The sequence below is a fragment of the Canis aureus genome, chromosome X (assembly GCF_053574225.1).
Source record: "Canis aureus isolate CA01 chromosome X, VMU_Caureus_v.1.0, whole genome shotgun sequence".
Lineage (NCBI taxonomy): Eukaryota > Metazoa > Chordata > Mammalia > Carnivora > Canidae > Canis > Canis aureus.
In genome coordinates, this window is record NC_135649.1 from 68623248 (window position 1) to 68646280 (window position 23033).

At 43.2% G+C, this 23033-nt stretch overlaps 2 protein-coding genes and 1 long non-coding RNA gene across 12 annotated transcripts in view; 1 reads left to right on the plus strand and 2 right to left on the minus strand.

The window, feature by feature from the left end:
* Positions 1 to 8801, minus strand: part of TAF1 (TATA-box binding protein associated factor 1) — a 69529-nt gene extending 60728 nt beyond the window's left edge. For 2 of the 7 annotated variants that reach the window (XM_077888112.1, XM_077888117.1), the window contains exons 1-7: positions 8534 to 8801; positions 7406 to 7520; positions 7141 to 7257; positions 3087 to 3206; positions 1722 to 1963; positions 918 to 1136; positions 299 to 517 (exon numbers count right to left, since the gene is read on the minus strand). In XM_077888112.1, the coding sequence (XP_077744238.1) occupies positions 299 to 517; positions 918 to 1136; positions 1722 to 1963; positions 3087 to 3206; positions 7141 to 7257; positions 7406 to 7520; positions 8534 to 8713 (1212 nt within the window). In that variant the 5' untranslated portion in view covers positions 8714 to 8801. The remainder of the gene's footprint in view (positions 1 to 298; positions 518 to 917; positions 1137 to 1721; positions 1964 to 3086; positions 3207 to 7140; positions 7258 to 7405; positions 7521 to 8533) is intronic. The other 5 variants (XM_077888116.1, XM_077888113.1, XM_077888115.1 and 2 more) reach the window with 3 other exon arrangements.
* LOC144308004 (uncharacterized) lies at positions 8217 to 10339 on the plus strand. Its single transcript, XR_013374651.1, has 2 exons — positions 8217 to 9173; positions 10147 to 10339. It is a non-coding gene; the product is annotated as an uncharacterized LOC144308004 (long non-coding RNA).
* A 2411-nt stretch (positions 10340 to 12750) lies between these two features.
* Positions 12751 to 22573, minus strand: LOC144308003 (rho-related GTP-binding protein RhoG-like). 4 transcript variants are annotated; one of them, XM_077888120.1, is made up of 3 exons: positions 22414 to 22570; positions 16378 to 16475; positions 12751 to 16189 (listed from the first exon to the last, which is right to left on the minus strand). In XM_077888120.1, exons 2-3 carry the CDS (start codon positions 16387 to 16389, stop codon positions 15599 to 15601), a joined length of 603 nt encoding a protein of 200 aa, XP_077744246.1. In that variant the 5' UTR covers positions 16390 to 16475; positions 22414 to 22570; the 3' UTR covers positions 12751 to 15598. The 4 variants fall into 4 exon arrangements, with proteins under 4 accessions (XP_077744246.1, XP_077744247.1, XP_077744248.1 ...); XM_077888121.1 differs by lacking the exon at positions 22414 to 22570 and adding an exon at positions 17611 to 17633; XM_077888122.1 differs by lacking the exon at positions 22414 to 22570 and adding an exon at positions 17085 to 17538.
* Positions 22574 to 23033: the final 460 nt, after the last annotated feature.

Sequence of the window (23033 nt, forward strand, 5' to 3'; positions counted from 1 at the left end):
ACGGTCAAAGTTCCCACTCCAGATCTCACATGAGATACATCAAATGTAGTCCTTGACTTGAAAGAACCTGATAATGGAGCATTATCTGCCTCCTCCCACTCCTAGTCCAACACAAACAGTACCCTTGCAACAGGGTCTAGTTGCCAGGGCAATATTATATAACAAGCAAAAGAATTGAACACCTCCATCTCCCACCAAAGATATCCTATCTGGTATGTCCTCAACTGAAAAGTAAAGTTAGGTAAAACTGCAAGGGCCCTGGGCACAGATTCCTTTCTTACGTACCAGTATCGCTTACCTCCATCATTCTACATTTTATCACAGGCTCATGGTCCATTTTTCTCAGTTTGAAGCCATAATCAAACCCACTGCCATCTTCAGGGACACCCAGCATATCATACCACAGTCGAGCAGGCCCATAACGCCACTCAGCCACTCTTGGTTTGGTATCTGTCACTTTATCTATATCTCCAGTTGACTGGGAAAACTTTGATTCAACAGGAGCCATCATTGTAATCTGTAACAGAACAAAGTAGGAGGGAAGGATTTCCTGATCCCAGATGTCCTAGGGCTATCATAGGGAGTCCACAGTCAGGAAGGGAAGTCAGAGAAGCCATAAGGACAGTTCTTCAATGGGACTGGAGTTAGAATGTTAACAATGGAGTGCTATCATGCCACACTCTGCCTATCATTCAAACTTTCCTATTCACCAGGATGTGTATCACCAACTGCCTGCCCTCAATCCTTTTCTACTGTAATAGGGAAGGGACAGCCACTAAGACTGAACTCACAATTTCTCGTTCATTATCAGCACAGGACTCTGCCTGCTAAGGTGGTACTTCCTATTTAGACATAAGCTAGGGAGAACTCATTTGTTCCTCTCATAGGTCTCGATCCCAGGTCTCTATTTTGCCTACTTCATCATCAGAGAGACACTGCTCTGGAGGTGGTGGTGGAGCATAGTCATAATTCCATAAAGACTTCTTGTTGACTTCGGACTCTACTGAGCACTCCACCTCCTGGATCTGTTCTTCCTGTATCAGCTCACGGTGCTTCTTCTTCCTCTTTCTCCGAGCACTCCGCCAAACAGATGGGACATTCTTCCCTGGTCCGAAAAGACGAAGGAAGCGTAATACCTAGGACATGGAAAGTCAAAGACTCAGTATCAGGTAGGAAAAAAGTAGTGTCTGGGTCTGCAAACTCCCCTGAGGGGTCTACTTGACTGTAGGGGAGGGACCAGGAGTGCTGAACTCAGAGTTATAACATCTACTGAGAAAGTAAAGAAGTATCCTTTAATAATTTGGACTCATTCATTTAAGACAAGGGCAATTTCTAATGAGAACTACAAAAATCACATGTACTATCATCAATGCATATGACTTTTTTTTTTAAAAAAGACCTAATACAACGCAGTTGAATGAGGAAACTTCTAAATCTTTGTTTTTTTAAAGATCTTCTTTATTTATTCATGAGAGACACAGAGAGAGAGGCAGAGCCATGGACAGAGGGAGAAGTAGGCTCCTTGCAGGGAGCCCGAGGCAGGACTCGATCCCTGGACCGGGATCACACCCTGAGCCGAAGGCAGACACTCAACCACTGAGCCACCTAGGCATCCCAAAACTTCTAAATCTTATTCATTCTATATTCAACATCTTAGAATAGAACTCAGTATTTAGGAGAGGTCAGGAGTTTGCAATGTGGGCTTTCTCCACAGAAAGTACCTTCCCAGGCCGAAATTCCGGGAAAAGTTCTGTGACACTTGGCAACAGCTTGGTGGCATCGTGTTGCATAATCCCAGCCAATGGTAGGGTCAGCTTTCCATCCTCAGATTCTGCCTGTGATGCTTCCTGAGGTCCCATCTCAGATTCTGAGTCAGAGGAACTACTGAAGTCCACTTTCTCTGAGGCCAAAGAGGAAGGGGCAATGATGGAGGGCAAGATGATGCCTTCTCCATCCTCAGACACTGCAACAAGGAAGAGAAACCCCTTTGGCATGTAACTGTGAGCATATTTACTCCGATTCAGTCAATACCCACTCTCTAGGCTATATGGATGGCTCAGTGGCAGGGGATATAGTTCCAAGCACCCAGATTACTAGTATGCAACCCAGAAAACTCATTCCAACTCATTATCTCCCACCATCCCCAACTCACCTTGTACCTGGTACCCTAGGGTTGTGATGAGAGAAAACAAACACTATTACTACATTTACTACTTTCTATACATGTATTAGCTTAAAGGAATGTGATCAATAGCAAAATTATATAATACTTTTATACCAATCAGGCCTTATCGTTTCTAGTTCAGGGACACATAAACTGAAGATTTTTTTTAAGCCCACAGGATGATAATGAAATTCTTTAACATAAAATAAGATGTAGAACATAAAGTTATCAGATCTTGTTTAGCTTGCAGCCTAATGCAGAAATGGCTAAAACTCTAATAGGAGGAATTTAGGTTAACATAATTCTCAAAAAAACAAGAGCTCAAAGACACTGCTCCTCCGCAACCTCCTAGCCTAGGACAAAGTTACTACTGTACTACTGTGGCCAACATAGGAAAGGTGGAGAGGATCACTAAAGCCCCTGCCTTTGAAATCTCTGAATCTAGTAGTTGGCTCTATATGATTTATGCACATTCTACGATGCCTTCCCCATTTGGTCATTTCTTTTAGAGAGAGTCATCTAAATAGGTAGTTTCCAAATACCAGTATGCAGATCAGTTGCATCAGCAACTACTGGAGAACATTTTAAAATTCCTGGGCTCTCTCGCTGATTTTCGGAATCAGATTCTCTGGTGTGAGAGTCAGAAATCTTATTTTTTTAAATGCTTGGGATGATTGTAATGGACAGCCAGATTTGAGAAACACTGACCTAAACTACCTTTTCTTGAGTAAATATTAAAATACTGCTGCCAAATGTTTTAAAACTTCCCTTTAACATTAAAATTTGAAAATTATATGCTTACTTCCGTAAGTTGTATCCTTTCGTAGCATCTTAATTTTAATAGCTCCCTATGGGTATGCCAAAAGCCTAGACCTATAAATGAAATATGTTCCTTGGACAAAAGAAGATAGTCTCTACTCACCACCGGTAAGACCATCCTGGTCCTTATCTTTCTTCATTGGTCCTGGAGGTGGAGGTGGAGGAGGCATCAACTTGCAATCAATGTCTTCACAATCGGCATCATAGTCATCTTCATCATAATCTAATAAAATCAGGAAAATGATCTCAATACCCAAAATATCACATAACAGTCCTGAGTTCCTCTGTTACGCAAGAATTTAAAGTACCACGCAAAACACTACGTAGATCCCTTAAGAACACACAAGAGGTGCAGCCTCTGCCTTGAGAAAGAGATGATGACACGTTATTACCAAATACTAGGACACAATGTATGCCACATATAGAAATTTAGGGAGCTCCTAAGAACTGTCTAAAACCTTTGTTCCTTCTCCTGATCAAATCCTATTTAATTTTTTATTTTCATTCTGCTCAATCTCATTCTTTCTTCTCTATCAGTTTCCTTTAAGATTGGACTTTCTCTCTTCCCATTCCCCAAGTCTTTTCTTTTTTTTAAAGATTTCATTTATTTATTCATGATAGACACAAAGAGAGAGGCAGAGATATAGGCAGAGGGAGAAGCAGGTTCCTTGCATGGAGCCAGATGTGGGACTTGATTGCAGGACCTCAGGATCATGCCCTGAGCCAAAGGCAGCCACAACCACTGAGCCACCCAGGCGCCCCACTCCCCAAGTCTTTGACACATTTTTTGGTCTACCTTCTGCAGTTTATTCTTTTCACTGACCTTTAACCTCTGGCATCACTCAATACCAGATGGTGAACATTTTGCTTTCATTCCTCTACACAAGCTCCATTCCCTTACTCAAGAATCACCCTTATCCAGATTAAACTCCAATCTGTAGGTCTTGTCCTGACTTACCCACCCTCTATAATTGTACATGTTCTGTTGCCTAAAGAACCTTTCCACTCAGATACCTCACAACTCCATCTCTCATCACACTGAAATATCCTTCACCTCTTTAAAACTCTTTCCTTACTATTAATACCACTTCCATCCTTATTTTCCCACCTTATGACTTTGTCTCTTGTCCCTTCCATCAATCTCTTATGCTTTTTCAATCAATCGTTAATAGTCATTATAGCAACTTCCATTTACTTAGTTCCCATTATGTGATTGGAAAACACACCTTTTCCAATCAATCATTAATAGTAGTCATTATAGCAACTTCCATTTACTTAGCTTCCATTATGTGCCAGGTATTTGTAGTTATTTTATCTACAATCCTCCCAAGAATGTTGGCAAAGTAAGAATTATTCTGAGATAGTAAAATGACTTACTCAGGGTCACACAGTTTTAAGTGACAAAGACAGAATTCAAGGCTGGTTGAACAACAAAGCCTATATGCTTTCTCACGCACTTCCTCACTTACTTAGTCCTACTGATATTTTATTAGCAACTCGCAAGTTTAATTCTGCTTAACATTTTCCACAACTGTCACTTTCCCAGACCTTGATAACTTTACATCTAGTGGGCAAAAAGTCTACCCCTTTACCCTTTTTCTAATCAAAACCCCAAAGCAACAAGCATCACTTCTCATTTTCATTTAGGAAGGAAAGGCAACTAACATTTACAGAGCATCTGTAATGACTATGTAATGCCCACTATGCCCACTATGACACCATACTATGTAGGTGCTTTCACACCAAGTGACAATGAGCTTAAATTCCCACACAAGACCTATTAATAGGTTGGGTATTATCACCTTTATAGATGACAAGAAAACTGAGGGATTATTACAAATCCAAGCCTCAAAAACTGAGCAACTTTCCCAGGATCAAACTAAATACGGAGCTGGGATTTAAATCTATCATTCTGACTCCAAAGACCATTTTCTTTTCATTATACCACCCTGACCCTAACTCAACAATCTATATTGGTTTACAATCCTTTATAGCATCAAATCCCAAGTAAGGCATACATACAAGTGCTGTCAAACTGCTCTACCCTTGGTTCTTGCTATCTAGCACTATGTTTTCCACTCCTTTCAAGAAAACCTGCTGGCCAATTCCCACCCCCCACACTACTCAATTATTTCTGTCTCCAAACTTTTAGACAAGCCATGTTTCCAAACCAAAATGCCCTGCTGCTTCCCTCTCCATGAAACTTTGTCAAAATTTTGCTCAAAATTCACCTCCATGATATCTTTTATAATGACCTCCACTCAAAACTATTCCAAAGAAGAATCCTTGTAAATCAAGCCATGTGAAGTGGCCAGTGCCAGAGAAAGAGGAAGCTAAGGGCACAGGTGAAGGCACCTTCACTAAGTAAGAGAACTTGGAAACGAGCATCCTAGATTACTGAGACTATCAAATGCAGCATCCTCCTTTTTTAGCTCATAAAACCCAACTAGGAATTCCGCACTTATCCTCTTCCTCTTCCTTCACGTCCCTAGCCAAGACAACAAACCCAAACCTGAAAAACCACAATATTCCCTGAAAATCAGAGCTGCTACCACCTGTCCCTTAGCCTAAGTCAGGGTGCTCAAAAATAATAGTCATGATATTTGTTTTAGATATTCTGTCAACCTCTCAAAACGAAATACAATATACAGAAATATGAGCTTGTAGCTGGCTTATGTCTTCTTCTTATGAGTAATTACACTTCACGTTTGTTTATCCCATTTTCCCCAAATGATAATAATATCCACAACAGTGAAACCTGTATCTTCTCTTTTTCTGGGTTACCTCTTGTATATGTGGTACAGTTAATTCTCTCTATATAACAAGCAGTCCAATCCATTGACTGGTCCTAAAATCTAATTCAACAAGGTGGACAATGAACAAACAATGAGCAGCCTCCTACAAAAGGGTCAAGCAGGGATCGCTAAGTGGCTCAGTGGTTGAGCATCTGCCTTCAGCTCAGGGTATGATCCCAGGGTCCTGGGATCGAGTCCCGCATCAGGTTCCCACAGAGAGCCTACTTCTCCCTCTGCCTATGTCTCTACCTCTGTGTGTCTCTCATGAATAATTAAAATCTTTAAAAAAAGTGTCAAGCAGTGAGAATAGTGAGTATAGGGCAGTGGAAACAATGAATTATATATGTGTCAACTATACCTCAATTAAAAGTTGTAAAAAATTAAAAGTCAAAAAGAAAAAGGAACTATGATCAGTAGCCCTACGTTCTAGACCACAGAACTAAGCTCCTCAAGATAGGAAAATTAATTTTATTATCTTTGTACAATACTGTCATAGTTTATAGCCCATAATAGGTGCTCAATAAAAGTCTAGTAATCTGAATTATTGAATTTGTTAAGGTCTGCCACTACTTAACTTATAGAACTTTTTTTTAAAAGATTTTATTTATTTATTCATGAGAGACACACGGAGAGAGAGGCAGAGACACAGGCAGAGAGAGAAGCAGGCCCCGTGCAGGGAGCCTGATGCGGGACTCGATCCGGGGACTCCAGGATCATGCCCTGAACCAAAGGCAGACGCTTAACCACAGAGCCACCTGGGCGTCCCTAGAACTTTTAATAAAGGCTCACATCTTATTAAAGTCAAGGTCTAAATCTGTGATGAGGTTAGTAATAAATAATTACTAAGACTCCTTCCAGCTCTGATTCTGATTCTACATGTAGCACCTTACACCAGGGAGAGAAATCTGTATTGTGAGCAAGCATTAAGTGCATTCTGTCACCATTACAGGTGGTGGGTGATTAACAGAAGTGGAGCTAATAAATACATGTGCTCATTTATATATGTCATTGTAAATACTTAACCCTCTTTGAACTACCAAGTCCTTAAGGGCAAAGGCTGAGTTTGAATAGTATCTAAAACAGTGCCATGAACCCTGCAGGTACTTAAGTACCAGATGATAAGGACAGCATTAGCATCCTTACTTGGCATTCACCAAGAATTTGGGAATAACCACTATGAGGAATAAATGTCTGAGTAGAACATGCCCCAGAACAAAAAAAGCAGCTACATGGAACTGAGCTGACAGAGAGAAGCACAGGACAGAGAGCAGAAATAACGGCAGAAAGCATACACAGAAACAAAATAGACTACACAGCAAGAAAATGAACTGGAATGCTCTACTGATGACACTAGAGAATCACCTGAGTGGCAAAGGGGCTGCAAGCTCCCCATTGTCTGCTGATATCTTCGGCTTTCATCTTCTGCTACCTCAGTGATGTCTGAATAGTCCACAGCATCTTCTGTACTCCTGATCCATCCTATAAATAAAAGGAGGGGCAGGTATATTTCAACAAAGAGCAAGTAACTCTCACTCCCAAGTGAGCAAGTAAATGCCCACTGAAAAGTGTACATGGTTAAGTGGCTAGCCTCCTCCCCCACTTTACTCCCCATGACCCCAGACTTCACCTTCATCATTTACCAGGGCACCATCGGTCCCAGCCAATTCTTCGTTTGCCGTGAGTTCAGTGATCAGGCTGCCCAGACCCAAAGCCCCCAAGCCTGCCAAGTGCTTCTTACACTCCTGAAAAAGGGACAGCACCAGAGTCGAAGATAACAACTAAACCTAAGTTTCCCACACCACAAGGCTTATTTCTCTGGTCCAGCACAAAGCTATAAATCCATATTAAATACAACTCTACAGTGTGCTAAAAGGAGCATCACCTTCCAGAACTGTAAAGTAAATCTTCTGCTAAACTCCACACATTAATCAGATCTTTATTAACATAGTATGTCCAACTTCATTACCATGCTTTAATAAGAAAAGATTATTCAAAGAACCATCACCAAGACTAAACAAAGGGAACAGCAATTCTCTAAAGCCTAAAGCAAACAAGATCATTGGGATTAGAGAAGGGACGGCAAGAATTTTTTTTGCTACCTTTTGTGTGTTTGTGTATGATGCAGATGAGGAATATTGATCAATATTTTCTCCTTGAGAAAATGAACCTAAATCAAAGTAGGTAAGGCTCATCTGGACACAGAAAACAATTTCATGAATGCCAGTGAACACCGGGAAAACTACCTAGGAAGTAGACCAGAAGGGGGTCTGTCCCTAATAGTTTAAACATTCACGGTTCTATGAACTGAGGCCTGAACCACAGGATTTGTTACAGGGTCTGTCCAGTCCTCTTGCTCTAGAGCCACCTCCGGTCAAAGATGGTCAGACGGTGCCGTTTCAAGAATCTTCAAGGGTCTCATAGCAACGGCTTAAAAGCAACGTCACTAGGTCACGCTATTTTTCCGGCTGCCTTGTTAGGATGAATATCATCCCCAAAGCCGCCCACATCAGCGCTCGGCCTACGAGGGCTTCCCTACAAATCTCTCTTCTCCCCATGCTCACGCACAACTGAGCCTGCACGCTCAACGTTATAGACACTCTACTAGGATACGCACTCCGTTTCTGGTTTCCTCTCTTTACATTAACCGCGCCCTTTCACAGAGGCTCTACTCTAACCATCCTCTACTCTGCTCACCCCACCGCCTCTCCTCAGCCGCACCACCCCCTACCCTATCCCGACGCCCACCCCCCCTCACATCGTCCAAGACGCTTTCCCCCTCCAGCTGCCCGGCTCCATTGATGTTGCCAAAAAGGAAACCGGTTAGAGAAAATGGGCCGCCTCCAGCAGAATCTTCATCGCTGTCCGTGTCTGACATGATGGCGCTGGTAGTGTCTCCGGCGGCTACAGGCAGCAGCAAATCCCAGCCAGGTCCCATAGACCGGAAATAAAAACATCAGTCGCCCAGAAGTGACTTACAGGGCTCCTTGACCTCACCAGGCCCTACCGGATGTGGAAAGGGGTGGTGGGAATAACCGGAAAGACGGGCGGTCCTACGAAAAAGGAAAATTGGTTGCACTACTTTACTAACGGCTTCTGATTCGACCATACGCGATCAGGAGGTTGGGTATGTGGAAAGCGGTTGGTCAAAGAAAACGTTTGGTCCCGCCCCCTTTAACTTATCTGAGCAACAGCATTCTCTGTGCGTTGGGTAGAGCCACAGCTGTTTCTCCAATCATAAGGAGCTGCCTGGGTCACGTAGCCTACGCCCTAGTGACTGCGAGTCACCACGGCCGTGGTACGCGGAAGTGAAGGTTAGAAGCAGGCTTTTCCTTCGTCCAGCTGTTTTGCCGCTTCGTGTTAAGGAGAACCTGGCCATCAATCGCACTGTGCCAGAGGTACCTATGCAAGTTGTTTTGAATTGATTGACATTTTCCCCATGGAAATGGAGTCCCCTCCCCCTCGTTTTCTTTCGGGAGATGTGAAAAAGATGAGTAAAAGAACCTACCCTTCACCTAGATTAACATTTTTACAGGTTTGCTTTTTTAGTTTCTGAACCACTTGAAGGTAGGTTACAAAAATATTGTGATTCTCCAGCCCTAAAAATATTTTTCTACATAACCACAAAATTATTGCATCTTAAAAGTTAGTATTAAATCATTATCATTTAACATACAGTTCATATTGGGATTTCACCAGTTGGACGCCTAGGTGGTTCAGCGGTTGAGCATCTGCCTTTGGCTCCGGGTGTGGGTCCCGGATCCGGGGATCGAATCCCGCATCGGGCTCCCCGCGGGGAGCCTGCTTCTCCCTCTGCCTATGTCTGTATTTACCTCATAAATAAATTAATTAATTTAAAAAAGAGAGATTTCCCCATTTGTCCTGGTTGGAGCATTTTACACTTCAATCCAAGATCCATTTGAGGTTCTTGCACCGCTCTTGGTAATCTCCCTTCAGTCTTAATCCAGAAACACCAGCCTTTTCTTGATGTTGCATGACACTAAATTTTTTTGGGGGGAGAATCCAGGCAAGTTGTCTTGAAAATATCCCATATTCTGAATTCATCTGATTGTTTCTTCGAATTGGTTAAGGTTAAATATTTTACCGACCATCAGAAGGCAAAAAGTCAGGTTGTCACAAAATTGGTGCTGCTCTATTTGAGCACCAGATCTCTCCATTGCACAGGCACATTTTTCCTTTTGTAATTAGTAAATAGGGTTGAGATTGTGTGAATATTCACCCAGTGGGTTTAGCATCCTTTAATGATCCTTGCCTGAATCAGTTATGTTGAGTGCAAAATGATGATTTTTCTAATTCTTAAATTCCTTCTACATTTATTTTTTTAAAAGATTTATTTATTTATTTATTCAGAGAGAGCGAAAGAGAGGCAGAGACACAGGCAGAGAGAGAAGCAGGCTCCATGCAGGCAGCCCGACGTGGGACTCGATTCCGGGTCCCCAGGATCACACCCCGGGCTGCAGGCGGCGCTAAATCGCTGCGCCACCGGGGCTGCCCTCCTTCTACATTTATTAAGTGGACTTACTCAGTAAAGAACTTGCTCTTACCTCCCTTCTCCCATTTTTATTTTTATGTGTTATAATGTAGCACCATCATTATCCTTTTTGATGCTCAAACTGTTCCAAATTTGTCCAGTGGGAACCACTTCACTCTGGCTCCTGTGTTATTGGCGGAGTACTTCCTTGGTTTTTGGCACAAGATGTTCTAGGCTTACTCTCTACATTCCCTGTCCCAGACCTGATTTAAGCCATTTCTCCAAGGAGCCCTGATTTCTTTTAGTGGAGAATTATATTTAGAAACTGGGGCATCATTGCTTAATAGGCCCTTTCAGTGGAGAGAACTAAAAAAAAAAATGAGTTTAAAGGACACCCGGCTGGCTCAGTCAGTAGAACAAGTGACTCTTGATCTTGGGGCCATGAGTTCAAGCCCCACATTGGGTGAAGAGCTTACTTTTAAAACAATAGAAATTTTAAAAAATGAGTTTATACTAATACCTCCAATTCAAGTCCAACACCACAGGGTTCTCCTTCACTTTTACCTATTTCATATTTCTGTCTTGCTTTTCTTACAATTAAAATTCTGGTTCCCGGGCAGCCCGGGTGGCTCAGCAGTTTAGTGCCGCCTTCCGCCCAGGGTGTGATCCTGGAGACCCAGGATTGTCCGGGGACATGGGCAGCAGAGAGAGAGAGAGAAGCAGACTCCCCGCTGAGCAGGGAGCCAGACTCAGGGTTTGATCCCAGGGCCCTAGGATCATGACCTGAGCTGAAAGCAGATGCTTAACCAACTGAGCCACCCAGGCGCCCTAAGTGTACTTTATACTGCTTCTTAGATGCTTATGCTTAAGGAAAAGCAGATTCAGCAAGAGGGGGATGGAGGCTTATGGAAAGGGGAAGGAGACTTCAGATACTATAAATACTCAAGATGGTATTCTTGCCTCAAAACGTGGTTTTGCATAAATATACCATATGACCCAGCAATTCCCAGCACTCCAGTTTATACCCAAGAGAACTGAAAACATGTCCACAAAAAAACCTTGTATACAAGGCAACAGCACTATTCATAATAGCCAAAAGATAGAAACAACCCAAATTTCCCTCAGTTATAAATAGATTAAATATTTTATATCCATACAATGGAATATTATTCAGCAATAAAAAGAAATGAAGGAGGGGTGCCTGCCTGGCTCAGTCAGTGGAGCATGTGACTTTTGATCTTGGTGTTGTGAGTTCAAGCCCTACATTGGGTGTAGAGATGATAAATAAACTTTAAAAATCTGCCCCCCCAAGAAAGTACCCATATACGCTGCAATATAGATAAACCTTGAAAACATTATGCTAAATAGAGAAAGTGAGTTGCAAATGACCACATATTGGGTGTGCCTGAGTGGCTCAGTCAGGACAGCATGCAACTCTTGTTCTCAGGGTCTTCCTGATTAAAAAAAAGACCACATATTGATTCCATGTACATGAAATACTCAGAAAAAGCAAAGTAGATTACTAGTTGCCTAGGGCTGGGGGTGGGATTAACTGCATGAGGGATCCCTTTGGGGTGATGGAAATGTTCTAAAATTGGATTTTAGGAGCACCTCAGTGGTTGAGCGTCTGCCTTTGGCTCAGGTTGTGATCCCAGGATTCTGGGATTGAGTCTTGCATCGGGCTCCCTGCAGGGAGCCTGCTTCTCCCTCTTTTATGTCTCTCTCTCTGTGTGTCTCTCATGAATAAATAAAATCTTTAAAAAAATAAAAATGGGATGTTAGTTGGGGTGCCCAGGTAGCTCAGTTGGTAACATGCAACTCTTGATCTCAGGGTTGTAAATTTGAGCCCCACGTTGGGTATAGAGATTACTTAAAAATATTTTTAAAAAATAAAACTGGGTTTTGGTGACAGCTGCATGAGTCAGTAAATTTACTAAAAGTCATTACACTGTACACCTGGAATGGGTGAATTTTTTTGGTATGTGGTTTTCAAAGCAAAACACATCAGTTGCTCTTCCTTACTAGTCACTTAATAGTGCACCAGCGCTATATATGATTAACAGTATCAGTTCATTTTTATGACAGAGGATGGAGACCTTGAGATAACTGCAAGAGGCAAAGGACATTAAATATTATGTCCTATATTTACAAGCCCTGGCACCTAGCACTGTAATACCTATAACACAATAGGAGTTTGATAATTATTTACTGAATGTAGTGTGATAAGTGAGAAAAATCGCCTACAGGAAACTAAATGGTCTGTCACTAGTGAAAACCAGCAGGAACTAGAGAATCAATGTTAGCAGGGAAGACAGCTCCCTATCCTGTCTGAGGTAGAAAAATAAGTACAGTTACACACAGGTGTAATGTGCAATACAATTATAGTCCTTTCATCCTTTGCAAGTTTAAAGGCATTTAGAAACCACTCAGAGCAAAGGAGGAAGGTTGAGGAATTTTTGATTTTTAGAAAGCAACAGACCCGGTAAAATCAGAAAAGTTTATTACCATTCATTACAAACAATTGAAAAGTGACTATTAGCATGTTAGTCTTCATACAAATTCCTTTTAAGTATAAAAACAAGATGTCAGTGTATGTTTAAGACCATCAGATCAGTCTAATACAGAACCATACTCTCAGACTTGTGGGTCACACCTCCATTCCTAAGAGGATATGAGTTTGACCAAACCCAGCCCAGGCTTACATTTGGCAATGTGCTACGCAAAGTGAGAGCAGGAGGCACTATTATAAGCCAATTAAAAAGATTTCAGTAGCTAAATGGAAAGTTCCCAGACACCAGTGACAGCCATGTTTCTAGCCCCTTTCAACCATGAAGTCCTGTAAGCACCTCAGGCAGCATCAATCAGAACATCCTGAGACCAGAATACACTCAAGCAATAGGTGCCTCATTTGGCTGCCTGTAGGAAAACTCAGTGAATACACAGAGCAGTTGGCACACATGCCCACAGGCCAATTGACTCCTACAGTCACCACACTACTATAATGGACCCCCACTTTCCAAAGTGTTACTGGGCCTTAGTTAAGGAGGGCCACCCTCACCCTCTTCCAGTTAACAACCTGCTCATACAGGGTCCCTACAACCCCATAACAGGAAGCTCTGGGCCAAACACCAGAAATAAATACAGTACACTGAAATTGAGAAAGAAGACATCTACGAGACAATACTATTCATCATGGATCCTCCACAGTTTTAGACAATAAATGGTGTAGAAATGAATTACTATATGGAGTGGAAAGTGCAGTGATAAAGGAAAAGCAAAACAGAACACTTTAGTCTATGGTGAGGGAGAGGAGAAAAGGAAGAATAGTGAGCTTATGTAACCTTTTACCTTCTAACAATACTTGGTATCTGCTTGACCTCTGGGTTTCAAGTTCTCAGAGAATAAGGGTGCCAGATTTAGCAAATAAAAATACATGATGTCCCATTAAATTTGAGTTTCAGATAAAGAGCAAATAATTTCTCATTCTATGTCCCAAATATTGCATGGTACCTACTTACACTAAAGAATTATTTACTCTCTTTTATCTGGCAACTGTATCCAGGAGGTTCAGTTAACCTGAGGACTAATCTTATCATATATTAACAAAGAGCAACAGTAAGACTATCACAGAGCAAAACAGAGACACTTCATTCACCACAGAAGGAGGTATGTGATTCTTTTAATTCCATTTCCCAAACTCTGGAAGATCCAATGCTTATTTTGGCAGGGTGAGAGGGTATGTGCAGAGTGGAGTTGTCAACCACCATCTGCCAGGTAGAGTTTTCCTTCCATATCAAATGAAGGTCAAAAGTACAACTAGGGAGAATAAGGAGAAGCAGGCTTACTGGGGTAAGGAATCTGACTCGTACTGCACCTGGGCAGGCTGAACAACTCCAGCAAAATCCCCACAAATGTGACAGCCCTGGGGTCTGGAGATCCTACATACTCCAACTTTCTTGGGGCAACTAAAAGACTTCAAAGGCAACCAGGACTGAAAACACACACACACACACACACACACACACACACACACACACACACACAGTATAGAGGAGGGAGGAACAGGAAGAGAGCAAGGTAGGACGCTGAGAACAATCACATAACTCCCTGATAATGACTGGAAGAACATTTTGGTTGGTGGGTTGGTTGATTTATGGGGTTAACCTTCAGTGGTCTTTCCCTAAAGCAGAAGCTGACAGAAAAAAAGGGCCTCATAGAGACCTCAAGGACACAGCTTTATGGGGGATTAATTCCACATCACTAGGGCCATAATCTGATAGCAGATCCGCCCATCAGACCCCACATCCAATGCACTATCATGACTAAGTACCAAACCCACCTCCTAAGGGTCAGAGAGGAACTAGTAACAAGTCCATGGCGATAAAATTCCTCTCAAAGGCCTAAAGAAGGAAACATCAAAAAGCACAGGACCACAGTTATGCTTTTTCTCACAGCCTCTTTGGGAATTTCTAGTTCCTATTAGCCCAGAATCTCTGAAATTGTTTCTAGAGATGTTAACAGGTGTTGCATGGACCCAAAAAAAGTTCAGTGAAATAAATTTGGGAAATATTGCCAAATAAATACATCATACATTTGTACGACAATACAAATATTGTCATACATTCCTGCAGCAGAGGAAACTTCAGCTTTATTGAAATCACTGGCTATCGGAAGGGAGGTAGGTGAGGGACTGGGGTAGATAGGTGATGGGGATTAAGGTGGAGGGCACTTGTGATGAGCACCAGGTCCGTGTGGCAGTATTGAATCCCTATCTTGCACACCTGAAATTAATAGTACACTGTGTGTTAACTAACTAGGATTTAAATAAACATTTAACACCCCACTGGTTCCTGACTTATTTGACCACAGAACCTTGTTACAGAACATTTATCTATTAGTATCTCCCAGTACTTTGAAAAAAAATGCTGCTTAAGCACTTTTGCAAGCATGTCTCATCTCAAGAACATGCCGACATTGGGAACACCCAGAAATCACACATAAGATGGCTTTCCAAAATTAGTATATCAAGAAGCTTAAGGCCATGATATGAAAACTGTAGATTTGTCCTTCTTTGAGGCACTTGTTCAATAGTAAATATGGCTAGGAAAGCCACATTTAGAGGTGAAAGTCAGTCTCTCTCTCATTCTCTCTCTCTTCCTCCACAAACTTCCAAGCAGCCAGGTATAAACTAGGCTGTCTTTGTTCCTCCAATAGCCTGGAGTCTAGGGTTTCTGGGAAGAGACAAATGGCTCATGCTGGCATTGTCCAATGCTATCAAAGGAGTCCCTCTTTTTCTCCCTAGGTGCAGTCTCCAAGTAGCACCCCCCGAAGCTATAACAGTACACACTTCTTGGTGCTCTTCTTTGTAGCAGGGTAAAGCACAGCCCGGACAGCTTCTGAAAACACCTCATGCACTCCATCCTGCAGCAGGGCCGAACATTCCAGATACTTCACTGCCCCTACTTGTTTGGCCAGGGAAGTGCCTTGCTGAGGAGTTGTGGGCACTAGGCTCTGTTCCTTCAGCTTCTTCACTGTCTCAACATCATTCCGCAGGTCTCTCTTGGTCCCTACAAGCAGAACAGGTACATTGGGGCAGTGATGGGAGACCTCCGGGTGCCACTTATGCCTCACGTTGGCATACGAGGATGGGTTGCCAATGGAAAAACAAATGACAAAGATATTGGTCTGGGGGTAGGACAGCGTTCGCAGTCGGTCATACTCCTCTTGGCCAGCTGTGTCCCACAGGTTCAGGCTGACGATCTGGCCATCTACAGAGGTCTGGGCGCTGTAGTTGTCAAAGACAGTGGGGATATACTCCTCAGGAAAGGCATTTGTTGTGTAACTGATGAGGAGGCAGGTCTTCCCGACAGCCCCATCTCCTACAACCACACATTTGATTGTCTGCATTCTTCCCTTGGAGTCCTGTGTGCAAAAGAGAAAGAAAAAATGTTCACAGATGCTGGGTTCATCTGGAGGGCCTAAGCTTTGTCAACATTTCTCTCTGAGGAGAAAGAGAGGAGTGTAGACCCCCACCACCACCACCACTGCCCATCCCCTTAACACCATAGAAGAGTCAGCTGGGAAAGGCTATATAGGGCAAGAGTTCTTACCGTGGAGTCCATGAACTGCTAGAGGATAAACTTCAATAGATCCTAGAAGCCGCCTCTGAAGTATGTAATATTATGTGTATGTACATAAGTGAATTTTTCTGGAAAGAAGATCCAAAACCCATCAGATTGTCACAAAGGGCTGTGAGCCCATAAAGATTAAAAACCACTCATATACTTAGATATTTATGTTACACTGTTGTCATGACATCTGGCTGTACTCTACCAAAGGTGCGAAAACACAGTGGGTGCTCCATAAATGTAAACTATTTTTCTTTAAATATTTAATTTATTTATTCATGAGAGACACACAGAGAGAGGCAAAGACATAGGCAGAGGGAGAAGTAGGCTTCCTGCAGGGAAGCCTGGGATCACCACCTGAGCTGGAGGCAGACACTCAACCACTCAACCTCTGAGCCATCCCGGAAACTAATTTTTAAATACCACTGATGTTCAGGTGCCTGGGTGGTGCAGTCGGTTAGGCATCCAATTCTTGGTTTTGGCTCAGGTCGTGATCTCAGGGTCATGGGATCAAGCCTCACGTTGGGCTCTGTGCTCAGCACGGAGTCTGCTTGAGATTCTCCCTTCCTCTGCTCCTCCCACTCATGCATGCATGTGCTCCTTCTCTCAAACAAATAAATATTTAGAAAAACACACTGATGTAGAAAGAAAAGTTTTAAAGGTTGAAACAAAAGAAATATGGCTCTTACTTTGGGTCTGTGGTCATAGACTCAGCAAAGAAACCTCTGTTCCTGACAGTGACATCATAAAATTGGAGAAAAGTAGGCCAGTCAGATTTAGCCATCCAGAGAAGTAGTTAAGAGTCCAGGCTCTTATGTCAGACCACCCGGAGTCCAAAACTAGTCCTTTCTTTTTCCAAGCTTTGTGAACTTGGACAAGCTTTTAACCTGTGGCTTAAATGAAAGAATGTATGTGTAGTGCTTATTAGTATCTGCCACATAGGAAGTACTCCTTAAGTATTAGAAGTTACTATGACTTCATAATAATTCTTCTACTGTTCTGGGGAAGGCAAAAGTTCTGTAATGTGATTACAATGCTAAACAAATCAGGGATCTCATCCCCTCCCACCTTATCTTGGCAAAACCATTGGTTATACCACCACCGTACTTTCCCCATCCATTTCCTCATGAATCAAGTATTTGAAAATTAATGGTAAGGCACAGATGACCTCCCACGTTTATACCCCCATGTTAAAACATTAAAAAAATCCCCTACCCTGTCAGCGCCCCCAAAGCAGTCCATTTCCTCTAGCTTCTTAACTACTGCACTAATTTCAGACTTGATCCAGATAGCATTAGTTTCTTCAAGTATTGAAACATGGAAGAAAGGGGACAAATGTCATATGTATCTGATTACAGAAAAAATACTGAGAATCAATTAGTTCTTCACCTTGGGAATTTGGGGGGGTACATCCTTCATTCTGTTGTCTTATTAGCTACAGTCCACATTAGGCCCATATCATAAACAAAACAAAACACCTAATTTTCAGTCAGAGCAAAGAAAAGTTGGCCTTCTGGGGCACCTGGCTGGCTCAGTCAGAAGAGCATGCAACTCCTGATCTCAGGGTCATGAATTCGAGCCTCACATTGGGTGCAGATTACAGACATATATACATACATAAAGAAATAAACTTTTAAAAAAAGAAAGAAAAGTTGGCCTGAGTACGCTTCACACAACCCCACTAGAGGTACAGCCAATTCTGACTAACAAGGCATTCCACCTCGAAGCCTTCATTTCATTAGCACAGGTCCCACAGGTGAAAGTCCAGAGTGTAATTCCACTCCAGTACTCACTGACCATTAGCCCTGTTTTTTTCCATCTAGGAAGAGGCATAAGGCTCAAACATACAAGGTCAATGGAAACAGGGTAAAGTCACCATCACATTCTCTGAGAAGAGCCTTCCTTGATTTCCCCAGGCTGGATTCATTTCTTTCTCCTCTGAGTTCCTATCCTATAGCAATCACTGCGTGAACAACTCGTCTTCCCAGCCTGCTACTGGTATCATCCATTATCCAACGTCTCTGTTCAAAGTGACTGTTTTCCGGATGACCATGCATCCGAGGGAGTTGCTTAACCAGAGCAAACTCTTAGGCCCAAAGAACACTTTGCACCCCAAGCTCAGCTCCTCACATCTCTGTAATTAGGAAAAGGCATCTACACTCATTTCTGCTTATCTCCACTAACAGTCCTGGCATAATGATCTGCAGATGGGCCTTCAAGTCACACTGAGGGCTAAAGGCCTAGATGATGAAGTGCAGCTGGAACATCCCAACATCCTCACCTGTAGCAAATTCTCTGTGAAAGGGGGGGGTTCAGGAGAAGTCCCAGGTATTTTGGGGGGCTCCTCTGTACAATTAATTGAATCATTGATTCAGCCTGCATGTTCATTACTATTTTATTTACTTCTATGTATGTTTGGAATTATCCATAGTTTAAAAATACTAAAAAATATATCTAAAAGAATTGGAAAGAGGATCTCAAAGAGATACTTGTGCACCAACATTCATGGCAATATTATGCACAAGAGCCAAGAAGTGGAAATCCATCAATGGAGGAATACATGCAGAAAATGTGAGATATATAGATATATTTAACTTTGAATATTATTCAACCTTAAAAAGGAGGAAATCGTGGAGCCTCTGGCTGGCTCAATGGGTAGAGCATGCAACTCTTGATCTCAGGGCCTTGAGTTCGAGCCTCACAATGGGCACAGAGCCTACTTAAAAAAAGAGATGGGGTGCCTGAGTGGTTCAGTCGGTTAAGCATCTGCCTTTAGCTCAGGTCATGATCTGAGGGTTATGGTCTGAGGGTCCTGGGATTGAGCCCGGTGTCAGGCTCCCTGCTCAGTGGGGAGTCTGCTCCTCCTGCTTCCTCTGCCTCTTGCCCTCCCTCCCCCTACTCATGCTCTCTCTTTTGCACTCTCTAATAAATAAATAAAATCTTTAAAGTTTTTTTAAAAATTTTATTTATTTATTCATGAAAGACACAGAGAGTGAGGCAGAGACATAGGCAGAGGGAGAATCAGGCTCCCTGCGGGGAGCCTGATGTGGGACTGGATCTCAGGACCCCAGGATCATGCCCTGAGCCAAAGGCAGACACTCAACCACTGAGCCACCCAGGGGTCCCAATAAATAAAATCTTTTCTTGAAAAAATAAAGGACCCTGGCTTAGAAAGCTCTGTTAATTCCAAAAGAGAGAGAGAGAAAGAGAGAGAGAGAAGGAACTCTTCATACACTACACTATGGATGAAACTTGAGGACAGGGATGCCTAGGTGGCTCAGCAGTTGAGTGCCTGCTTCAGCCTAGGGCATGATCCTGGAGTTCCAAGATGGAGTCCCACATCGGGCTCCCTGCAGGGAGCCTGCTTCTCTCTCTGCCTCTGTCTCTGTCTCTGCCTCTCTCTCTCTCAGTGTGTGTGTGTGTGTGTTGTGTGTGTGTGTGTCTCTCATGAATAAATAAATAAAATCTTTTAAAAAACTGCTAAAAAAAAACCCTTAAGGACATATGCTCAAAATCAGTCACAAACAGCCATATACTGCATGATTCCACTTACATTAGGTATCTAGAGTGGTCAAACACATAAAAACAGAAAGTAGAATGGTAGTTGCCAGGGATAGGGAAGGGGAAAAAGGGGAGCTTTTTTTTTTTTTAGATATATTTATTTTAGGGATGCCAGGGTGGCTCAGTGGTTGAGCATCTGCCTTTGGCTCAAATCATGATTCCAGGGTCCTGGGATCGAGTCCTGCATCAGGCTCTCTGCAGGGGGCCTGCTTTTCCCTCTGCCTATGTCTCTGCCTCTCTCTGTGTCTCTCATGAATAAATGAATAAAATCTTTTAACAAATTTTTTAAATAAAAAAATAAAGATTTATTTATTTTAGAGAGAGTGGGGAGAGGGGCAGAATCTCCAACCAGACTCCCCACTGAGCATGGATCCTGACGCAGGACTTGATCCCACAACCCTGAGATCATGACCTGAGCCAAAACAAGGAGTCAGATGCTTAACCCACTGAGCCACCCAGGCACCCCAATAGGGAGTTGTGATAAAGTTTCAGTTTTGCGGGGTGTCTCAGTCGGTTAAGCATCTTCCTCTTGATTTCTGCTCAGGTCATAATCTCAGGGTTCTGGGATCAAGCCTTGCATTGGAAGGCTCAGTGGGGAATCTGCTTGTCCCTCTGTCCATCCCCCCCTGGTGCTCACACCTTCTCTCTCTCAAATAAAATCTTTAAAAAGAAAGTTTCAGTTTTGCAAGATGAAAAGTTCTAGAGAGCTACTGCACAGCAATATGCATATAGTTAACGCTACTGTACTATATATTTTTAAATGGCTTAAAATACTAAAAATAAAATATTTTTAAAGGGTTTGGAGCTCTGAGAGAAGACTAGGAGTTGTAAGAGAAAGGCAAATGAGAAAAGTTTGTTTACCTTAGCCTCAGGATCTAGCACAATGCTGTCCTGTTACAGAGTACCTACAGCTTTCCCCTCCTCATCACCACCACTATCTACAGTCTCCCAGGTACTACTACGGGCAATGCACTGCTAGAAGGGACTCAGAAAAGAGTAAAAAGAAAGACTGCTAGAAGCTTACAATCTTGTGGTAAAGACAGGACTTCTATGAAAAGGCAAACAATAATACAAAGTAATGCATGGCTCACAGGAAAAAAAATGTTGCTAGGGGGAAGCAAAGGAAAACAAAAAAATGAGAGTTGGTTAGAGGCATTGTGCCAAATACGTTTATAGGGGCACCTGGGTGCTTCAGTGGTTGAGCATCTGCCTTCGGCCCAAATCGTGATCCCGGGGTCCTGGGATCCAGTCCCACATCAGGCTCCCTGCAGGGAGCCTGCTTTTCCCTCTGCCTATGTCTCTGCCACTCTCTATCTCTCATGAATAAATAAAATCTTTTTAAAAAATCACAAAACATTAAAAAAAGGAACAAGTGCTTTTACCTATCTTATTTAAGCCTCACAGTGGCACCATGAAGTATACATAAGAGCAGCTCAGAGATCTGTAGGTATGCCCCTAGGATTGGAAATTGGGAGAGGCCTGGTGCTGCAGAAAACCAGCACCCTCAGAAAGTTGCCTTCCGGGATCCCTGGGTGGCGCAGCGGTTTAGCGCCTGCCTTTGGCCCAGGGCGCGATCCCACGTCGGGCTCCCGGTGCATAGAGCCTGCTTCTCTCTCTCTCTCTCTCTCTCTCTGACTATCATAAATAAATAAAAATTAAAAAAAAAAAAGTTGCCTTCCAAGTCAGTCATTCGCAGTGACTTGATATTAACAGTTTCTTCTAAATTTTTCTATCTCTGACAAAGCATCCTTCTTCACATGTACAAGTCTGCATAGGAGTCAATTTTCTCCTAGGTTGGACACACAATGTAAAAGACCCAGTAACAGTCAAGACAAGAATGCAGCTCAAAGTATTCCTGTTTCTAGCACATTCTCCTCCAAGTCTCACCCTTTCCATAAGTCCAAGTCTAATTCACTTGAAATTACTCTGGAACTTTCTGAAACCAAAACAATTCGGCAGAAGACCCCCATTTGAATTTATTACTCTCCACATTAATCCACTACCCCCGGGAAGCTTTTTCACACTGAAGACTGACTTCTTTGGTTCAAGTCCAGTGGAAGAAGGCTTTAGGACTCTCCGGGCCAAGGAAGCCTGGTGAACACTCCCCAAACCGGAGCCAGGAGAAGACTATTCCGCGGCTGGAAACTTAGCCAGAGAGGCAGTGGTAGTGACCCGGCAATACCACAAGTCCGCTCGGCACTTCCCTCACATCCTTCTCCCCCAAGGCTAGTTGGTTCCGGGACTTCATATGGACTCGCGAGCCCGGGACAGAGTCATGCCCCACATGGGATTCGCAATAGGGAGAGCTGGCTCAGTCTCCCCTACAGGCATACACCTCATCCCACCCTCCAATGCCTTCCATCCAGGGAATGGTTCACAGACCGAGGATGGGGAGACTCAGTTAAAGAGCGGGAGTGGCGGGGGGACGTTGGGGCGGGGAGTCCCCGTAAAGATTACCTGGCAAAGTGGTCGTCCTCCTACGCTGTTCACTGCGGCGGGCAGAGGCTCCCGGGAGACTCTCGCCGGGGTGGGCAAGGCTCGGCGGGATCGGCGCCACATCCGGGCAGCTACCGAGTCCCACCCAGTCGTCAGACGCAGTCTTCGCTGAGTGCCCCGACACCTCCTGGGAAGTGGAGTTCTAGGGCCCGCCTCCCTGTCTGCAAGTCACGGGCTTCTAGAACCACCCCTTGGGGTAATCCAGGTTTCCTTAGATCCGGCCCCCAGGTGCGGACCCCAAGACGAGTCACTCGCTTCAGAGCTCCCCAAGGCTCATCTTTTCCTTGGCAAAGGGAGGCTGTCCCCTTCTCCCCAGATCCCCGTTTCCCTCAAAACCAATACTAAGGAGTCAGTCAAGAAACAAATACTAGGAAAAATGGAGGCGATAAAAAAAAATGAGATAGTGAATTAGGGTTCCTTTCGGGCACCGTATTATTTTGCATTTTCTAGAGTTTCCAGTAAATGGAATCATATAGTATGCACTCTTTTTTTTAGAGGCTTTATTGAGCTATAAATTCACATACCACACAATTCACTCATTTAAATGGTACAATTCAGGGGTGACTGGCTGGTGCAGTCAA

What these genes read in the sequence shown, in the direction of transcription:
- LOC144308003 (XM_077888119.1), bottom strand. Translation starts at nt 22,515, where the DNA reads ATGTGGCGCCGATCCCGCCGAGCCTTGCCCACCCCGGCGAGAGTCTCC. An exon ending in GAGGACGACCACTTTGCCAG is followed by an intron (nt 16,190 to 22,413) that starts GTAATCTTTACG and finishes TTTTGCACACAG; the next exon opens with GACTCCAAGGGAAGAATGCA.